This window comes from Blastocystis sp. subtype 4 (assembly GCF_000743755.1).
Source record: "Blastocystis sp. subtype 4 strain WR1 chromosome Unknown seqid_0124, whole genome shotgun sequence".
NCBI lineage: Eukaryota > Bigyra > Opalinata > Blastocystidae > Blastocystis > Blastocystis sp. subtype 4.
In genome coordinates, this window is record NW_014569423.1 from 24,645 (window position 1) to 32,145 (window position 7,501).

At 41.8% G+C, this 7,501-nt stretch overlaps 6 protein-coding genes across 6 annotated transcripts; 4 read left to right on the forward strand and 2 right to left on the reverse strand.

Annotated features, from left to right (window-relative positions):
- Nucleotides 1–116: 116 nt before the first annotated feature.
- On the forward strand, nucleotides 117–2,068 carry JH06_2410 (glycosyltransferase-like protein; the record flags this gene model as incomplete). The annotated part of the gene is given in 7 exon segments (XM_014671939.1): nucleotides 117–142; nucleotides 158–224; nucleotides 255–1,027; nucleotides 1,058–1,105; nucleotides 1,136–1,498; nucleotides 1,529–1,809; nucleotides 1,839–2,068. The coding sequence occupies 7 exon segments, from the start codon at nucleotides 117–119 to the stop codon at nucleotides 2,066–2,068; spliced, it is 1,788 nt and encodes a 595-aa protein (XP_014527425.1).
- Nucleotides 2,069–2,119: 51 nt separating this feature from the next.
- On the forward strand, nucleotides 2,120–3,037 carry JH06_2411 (nucleotide sugar dehydrogenase; the record flags this gene model as incomplete). The annotated part of the gene is made up of 1 exon (XM_014671940.1): nucleotides 2,120–3,037. One exon carries the CDS (start codon nucleotides 2,120–2,122, stop codon nucleotides 3,035–3,037), a length of 918 nt encoding a protein of 305 aa, XP_014527426.1.
- Nucleotides 3,038–4,384: 1,347 nt separating this feature from the next.
- On the forward strand, nucleotides 4,385–4,603 carry JH06_5465 (putative ADP-ribosylation factor GTPase-activating protein; the record flags this gene model as incomplete). The annotated part of the gene is made up of 2 exons (XM_014671943.1): nucleotides 4,385–4,441; nucleotides 4,475–4,603. 2 exons carry the CDS (start codon nucleotides 4,385–4,387, stop codon nucleotides 4,601–4,603), a joined length of 186 nt encoding a protein of 61 aa, XP_014527429.1.
- A 30-nt stretch (nucleotides 4,604–4,633) lies between these two features.
- Nucleotides 4,634–5,401, forward strand: JH06_5821 (hypothetical protein; the record flags this gene model as incomplete). The annotated part of the gene is made up of 4 exons (XM_014671944.1): nucleotides 4,634–4,767; nucleotides 4,813–4,890; nucleotides 4,921–5,106; nucleotides 5,137–5,401. The coding sequence occupies 4 exons, from the start codon at nucleotides 4,634–4,636 to the stop codon at nucleotides 5,399–5,401; spliced, it is 663 nt and encodes a 220-aa protein (XP_014527430.1).
- Nucleotides 5,402–6,058: 657 nt separating this feature from the next.
- JH06_5373 (60S ribosomal protein L44) lies at nucleotides 6,059–6,501 on the reverse strand (the record flags this gene model as incomplete). Its single annotated transcript, XM_014671941.1, has 4 exons — nucleotides 6,059–6,190; nucleotides 6,221–6,288; nucleotides 6,324–6,429; nucleotides 6,484–6,501. The coding sequence occupies 4 exons, from the start codon at nucleotides 6,499–6,501 to the stop codon at nucleotides 6,059–6,061; spliced, it is 324 nt and encodes a 107-aa protein (XP_014527427.1).
- Nucleotides 6,502–6,619: 118 nt separating this feature from the next.
- Nucleotides 6,620–6,979, reverse strand: JH06_5374 (alpha-galactosidase; the record flags this gene model as incomplete). Its single annotated transcript, XM_014671942.1, has 1 exon — nucleotides 6,620–6,979. One exon carries the CDS (start codon nucleotides 6,977–6,979, stop codon nucleotides 6,620–6,622), a length of 360 nt encoding a protein of 119 aa, XP_014527428.1.
- Nucleotides 6,980–7,501: the final 522 nt, after the last annotated feature.

The following is a 7,501-nucleotide window of genomic DNA, read 5'->3' on the forward strand; positions in this document are numbered from 1 at the left end:
GAACATAAACCTTCGCCTCTTTCTATATATCAAAACATCTTTCCGTTATTCAGTTCATTCATTTAATGAGGAGACATATGAGAGTACCTTTAGTCTGTTTGGTGGTCATATCTATTATGTGTTTTACGTATTTGGAATGTTTGTACTGATCATCTAGACTGAATAGACTAAGGGACTCAGTTACATCGCATTTTAGAAAGCCAGCTGTTGATTTTAACATAAACGTACTTTTTGCATTGTTCATTCCTTGATAGTCGTATCCAAACGCTTCCCAATTCTCGGATCAACCAAATCTAGATAGTGATTTTTCAGAAGAGACTACTTCAGAAGTAGGTAACATTACCGAATCGCATGCGATTGTTACTACTCTTCCATCGAGCGTCTATTTGTATAATGATGTGAATTTCACAGCAACAACATACACGCCAACCATTGCTGCTACTACTTTCCCATCTACTTCTCTCTTAGATGAGAATTTGGATAAAGATCGGCCGTCACATGCTATGCGTCATAATTCTACTGACAGTGCTCTTTCTTCCACTACGAAGCACCCTTTCCATGTTAATCCTTCCATATCGCAGTATTATAAAACAAGCCGACTCACAAGAATGACCAGTTCGCTGACAAGACTGATGGATGGTGATAAGTATCGTCCAGAGCCAGTTTATCGACAAACCTATTATGTACTTCGGCGCAAAGCACTTGACATGACTAGAGAATGGCGTATCTATCGACTGAAACTGGACGCCTATAATAAGCGGATTCAGAAAGGACTCAAAGCTGTTCGTCCGATAGAACCTTCTCCCACCCCTCGTCCAAAGCCTATCATAGAGGATCCCGACTTTAATGGAATGGATCCTCCATCCGTTCCTAGCGTTTATCATGAATACAAACGAATTTTGTGGAAGCAGTCGGAGATGGTTCGAATACGTCAATTCAAGGGGAATGAAGAAGTGAGTTTTAATGATGAGATTGTATATCCGTCCCGTGATCAAGAATATTCTGTGACGTATGTTGCTGTTGGAACGTATTCATGATGGGTTGCTATGATGGACAGATATACACGAATCTTCTTCATCCCTCATCTTCTAAATCGATGGAAAGGGTATTGTTGATTTCTTCCTATCATTCCTAGTCCTATGTGTTTAGTGATGTATGGTATGGATTACGAAGAGGAGAAGTATCTAACCTACTTCAGTCAGAGGAACTATGATTCACGACTCACAACAATTCTGTATCTGGTGAAAAATGGAACAGAGACTGCAAATACATTTCCTATTAATGCTCTACGGAATTTGGGGATTCGAATGTCGCGTTCTACACATTATATTGTCTTTGATATGGATGTATGGCCGGCAATGGATCTCTACGATAGTCTTATGAGTCTGTCACCAGAGATTCTAAATAGTGAAAAATCTCTAGTGATTGTTCCTATCTTCTTTTATGATCTTGGAGTCATGCTTTTACAATGTGGCTCCCTAAGTAATTGTACGAAGCTGTATATGTTTTTGGATTCATTGATGTGTAGTGGATTACAGTATTTCCCTAGTAATCGAACAGTATTAAGGGCCTGTATTAGGGCTCGTGTTTGCATGTCCCATAAGGCTGATGTGTTCACACATGGTTATACCAATCGAGATTGGCTGAATTGGAATGGAAACTCGGTAATGGAAATGAGATGTGTGCTTAATGACTTCCAAGAGCCTTATGTAATGTTACGGCGATCTCCCAATACTCCACTCTTTGATGAACGATTTGTCAATTATGGATACAATAAAGTTCAGCTTATTGAACATTTGAGATATTTAAGTACGGTTTGGTATTCAGATTATGAATAGACTATCATTTTTTGATCCTCATGAATAGTTTTACAATGGATACTCCTCATCGCAATTCCAAGTTTAGTAAATCGTTCCGAAGGAACTTGAATACAACAGATCCGATGAAGTCACTAATTGAAGTTTATCGAGAGGAACTAAAGAATAAGTATGGGACTGAACCTACACTAAGAGAGTGTCACTCGAACAAAGTCCAGTTTTACAAGACGGTTGATATCAAACACTTGTAATTTTTCTTCCTATCATGTTTCTTCGTTTACAGTTTGACATGACACACACAAATGGAGAATCTTGTGATTTGTGTGATTGGATTAGGATATGTGGGTCTTCCTATGGCTGTTGCATTTGCCAATAAGGGAGTGAAAGTGATTGGTTTTGACATTTGTAAACCCAAAGTAGAAGCTTACAAAAATGGTATAGATCCAACTTCTGAGGTTGGAAGTGAGAATTTAAAAAACACTCTTTCAGTCGGTAATCTCACTCTCACTTCCGAATTGGATGAGATACGTTCTGCTAACTTTTATATTGTTGCTGTTCCAACTCCTGTGAATAATGACCGTTCCCCTGATGTTCATCCTGTTGCAGGCGCTTCTGAGGTTGTCGGAAAGGTTCTTAGCAAGGGAGACTATGTTGTTTTCGAGTCTACTGTCTATCCTGGACTTACTGAGGAGTTGTGCATTCCTATTATTGAGAAGTTCTCTGGTTTGAAGTATATGAAGGAGTGGAAGCTTGGTTACTCCCCTGAGAGAATCAACCCAGGTGACAAGGTCCATACTTTCCGTACCATCACGAAGATCGTGTCTGGTTGTGATGCAGAGTCTCTGGACAGAATTGCTAAGGTGTATGAAATGGTCGTTGAGCCTGGCGTGTGTCGTGCGTCTTCTATCAAGGTAGCTGAAGCTGCTAAGGTGATTGAGAATTCTCAGCGTGATATCAACATTGCTTTCATGAATGAGTTGGCAATAATATTTGATAAGATGGGTATCGATACAAATGATGTGTTGGATGCTGCTGGAACCAAGTGGAACTTCCTTCACTTCCATCCTGGTCTTGTGGGTGGTCATTGTATTGGAGTGGATCCTTATTATCTGACCTATTGTGCTCAGAATCTGGGATACACCAGCACCATCATTCAAAGTGGTCGTCTTCTGAATGATTCTATGGGTACCTGGATTGCTACCAGTGTGGACTTGTGGTGAAGGGTGCTCGTGTGTGTGTGATGGGTATCACTTTCAAGGAGAACTGTCCTGATACTCGTAATAGCAAGGTCCATGATATCCTTAATGAATTGAAGGAGTACGAGATTGAGGTTATGTCGTGTGATCCTCTGGCTCCTCCTGAAGAGATCAAGAAGTATTATGGAATTGATCTTGTGGATATTAAGGATGTGAAGGATTGTGATGCTGTTGTGATGGCCGTGGCTCATAAGCAATATGCTGAGATGACCATGAGTGACCTCCATACCTTGTTCAAGCCTGATATCAAGCAGAAGCTTGTCTATGATGTCAAGGGTGTGATTAGCAGAGAGAATATCCCATCTGATATGGTTCTCAAGAGACTCTAAATGTGTGTGGGGACAGTTTTGTTTGTTAACTAGTGCATCATTGTTTTCTCCAAGTCCACATTATCTAATTTATGTCAAAGGTATGAATATTCTTCTTCTTTACATAACTGGAAGGTCGATTGGGAAGCAATCAGTGTCGATAAGCACCGATCGAATTATCTGGGAAATAGCATAAAGGGAGCACCTAGTCGATCATGTCCAAGTAAACCTAGACTCTGCATTCTCATGTTTAGATCCATTATGGTATACGAAGCAAGAGGAAGTTGCAGATGATGAAGAAGTGAAACTAAAAATCAAAGTATGTGAAAAGATGCTAAATACCATGTTCTCATCGTTTTGTAGTTACAAGATGAATTGGCCATGATGGCTGCATTAGGGCTTAAAGTACCGGAAATTAAACACGAAGCGAAGAAATTGGAAGTCACGGACCTTTCTGTATGAGATCTTTTGGTTTCTTGTTGTAGACGATTGTCGGACGAGGTCAAGAATTGGAGAGCGATCTACAGGGAGAGCGAGTGATGGGAGCTGGTAAGGGGCCTTCTCGCCAACTGGATGTTGTAACCGAAGTTTATGTTTGAAATTTGGATGATCTGTAGAAACTGGTCTCTGAACCAACAAAAACTGGTCCTGTTCCTAAGGAACGACGGAATGTCATTTATTTGAAGCCTAGTCCCATACCTGGAGTAGTTTCCAATACATCTCCTTCAAATTCATCGGAAAAGGAGCGTCCACATCATCATCACCATCACGTAGCATTTAACGATAGGCTTCAGTCGTAGAGACATGGTCAAGGACATCATCACAGACATCATTCAGATCGGTCAAGATCCAGATCTCGATCTTAAGTTTTCAACTTTATGTATTATGATTGTTTTTACGTACATGTTTCTTTTATGTAACGATTGACAAGAAACGAGTCCCACGTGCTGTGTCTCGAAACTCCCAAATAGAACACATTTTCTGAAGTTGTTGTATTTTAGGGATGAATCGTATGCCTGCATCCGTTCTTGCGGATCTCCGTAAGATGCCTGGAAATGATGTTTGTTTGTGTTTGGGTAGAGTTATGATCTAGGTTTGTGTCGATTGTGGAGCTGCTAGGCCGCAATGGGCATCCGTTTCGTATGGAGTTTTCATTTGTTTGGAGTGTTCCGGTCAACATCGTGGTCTAGGAGTTGGTTATTTCATATCTACTAATGATTAGGTGCATCTGAGTTTTGTGCGTTCAGTGCAAATGGATTCATGGAGTGAGAAGGAGATCAAGGCAATGCAAGTTGGTGGAAACAAGCAGCTTCGTGATTTTTTCTCCAGTCATGGTATCTCCAATAAGTCCTCTATCAAGAAGAAGTACAACTCTTCAGCAGCAGCGTTGTATCGTGAGATGTTGTCACTGATAGGTTGTTTTAGTTGTAGAATCCAGGCTAAAGTGGATGGAAGAGAACCTCCTAGTGAACTGTCCCAAGAAACAGTGAATTCGGAGAGTGATGAAGGGTTGTAGTGTTGAGTTAGATGAATGAATAGTGAAGATATTCGTGAAGAGGATCCGATTCAACGGGAAATCCGGTTGCGGGCTGAGGCGAAGGAGCGTCTTCAGAAGAAGTTTGGAGCAGGTGGATTAGGATCTCAAGCCGTTGGTTCTTCTCCAATTCCTCCAGGTGGATATGGAAATCAGCCCCAAAACCAAACTCCGTCATGGGCAACAGATGAGTGGGAGAGTTGATGAAGAGTGATTCATAGTCTGACAAAGACACTAGCATCGATTGGACAAGGTGTATCCAAGTCACTGGAGTCAGGAGTGAATTCTGTACGTACAAAGCTGAATGACCCAAATCTACAGAAGGAGGTGAAAGAGAAAGCAGCTGCTGGTTGGTCATGGCTCTCGAGCACAGCAACAACCTTGTGGTCAGCTGCTAAGGAGACTGCTTCGACAATCGCTTCAGAATTGGCTGATGATGGTACTAAGAAACCGAACTCTCCTCGACCCAGTGTCCCTGCTGCGTGAGTGAATGAAGAGAGAGTGAGGAATAGAGAGACTCGGTCACCAAAGGAAGCAGTTCATACTGATCGTACTCCTGTGGAAGAACGGCATTACAGTGATGGAAATGAAGATATTGAGAATGAGGATGACTGGATGGAACGAGAGATGAAGAAGGCAAAGTAGGATTGAATGAGATGAATGAGGAATAGAGAGAATCTGAAGATTAGTGATAAGAAGTCAAGTACGAAGGAAGCTGCGAGTGTGAAGACAATGACAACAAGTGATGGGTTGAAGATTGGAATTGAACCTACGAAGCGACACCACAGTCATCATCGCAGTCATCATCATAGTCATGGCCGTGAGTGAATGAAAGACTAGTGATATGTAGCTGTGAAAGCATCAAAGGACGACTTAGATAATTGGCTGAATGATGATGACGATGAGGATAATGATGATGATCTAGAGATAAAAGAACCGAAGAAGTCAGAATCAAAGAAAGATTCGAAGAAAAGGTGGGTTTCAAAGAAAGAGCTGATAGTTAGTGTTCCTACTACAGATGACTTTTTCGCTGAGTTTGGAGTCTAATTGTATAACACGATGTGATCTACGGGAATATTCACACTCTTTGTTAGAAACAAACAAACCAGCTTAAAGCACATCCACACAGAATCCCAATTCAGCTTAATACTGTTGAGCATCCTTGTTCTTCTTCTCACCAATCTCAAGGGTCTTGCAGCGCTTCAAAGGTCTCTGAGCCTTCGCCTTGCACTCCTTGCACTCCAGACGGAGCACCAGCTTCTTGGTCTGCTTCGCCTACACATAACACACCAATTCAGAAAAGACCTTCTTGTGGAAGATAGGCTTGGTCTGACCACCGAAACCCTTTTGCTTCGAATCGTATCTTCTCTTTCCTACGTTCATAACCTCCCTCTACAACAAAGCCAACCCTGAGGAGTCAAAGAAGCCTTTCCAGCCTTGTACTGAGTCACCTTGTGCTCAGTGTGCTTATTGCACTTCTTGCAATAGGTATTCTCGGTCTTGGGAACGTGAACCTACACAGTGTAACTCTTTCTATCCCAAACTAATCTCAATCAACTTCTATTAACACACCAAATCCATACCATTTCTGAGAGATATGCTTTACCACGAAATTGTGATGAATTGAATACCGATGGTTTGTGGTTGCACGTTCAGTGTGAGTTCTTCTATGATAATCATATTCCCTTCAACAAACAGATTAGATTAAGCAATGGGAGTCAAACGGAGCATCTGAACTCCATGGACAGGCACACTCTTAGCAACATAACGACTCTCGAACTCACCAAGCTCCTCGTGTTCATAGAGATCACGGAGCGAATACTTCATCTTATTACCAATAATCTTAAAATCCAGAGGGATATCCACAACCTCTTCACCATGATTATGAAGAGCAACAGCAACATCACCATTAGCCAGAGGACGAGCCCATACAGAGCGAGTCTCTTCAAAAGGAGTAATACGAATTCCCTGCTTTCCCATCACATCCTGGTCCACAGCAATGATTTCCTTATTACGAAGGATCTTAACAGCCCATTCAGGAAGTTCACGAAGATCATTTGACATGATCAGAGGCGAAGCCAGAATGGACCAGATAGCGAAGTGGGACTTGGACTCATCTTCTGTCAACGAACCACCCTTCAATCCAGCGACGATCATATCAGCATCATTCCAATGACCAGGTCCAGCATATTCAGCCCACTTAGTCTCATTACCGAATTTGTCCATGATACTCTTGATGGACTTCCAGTTACACTCAATATCATCCCAATTTCTCCACAGATTGCAATTGGGAGGGAGAGGAGCATAGTCCATTTCCATATCATAAGCAGGCCATGAGCAAGAATACACAATCTTACGACCAGTTCCATTCAGGAAGCGAGTCATTGCAGGGTAAGCATCGGCCTGATCAAGAAGTTCTGAATAACATCCATCCATCTTCAAGTAATCCACTTCCCATTCAGCAAAGGTCTTGGCATCTTCAAGCAAATGGCCTTCAGAACCAGTATAACCTCCACAAGTCTTAGTTCCGTAATCGTTGTAGATTCCTAGTTTCACTCCCTTCGAATGGGCATAGTCAGCAAGCCA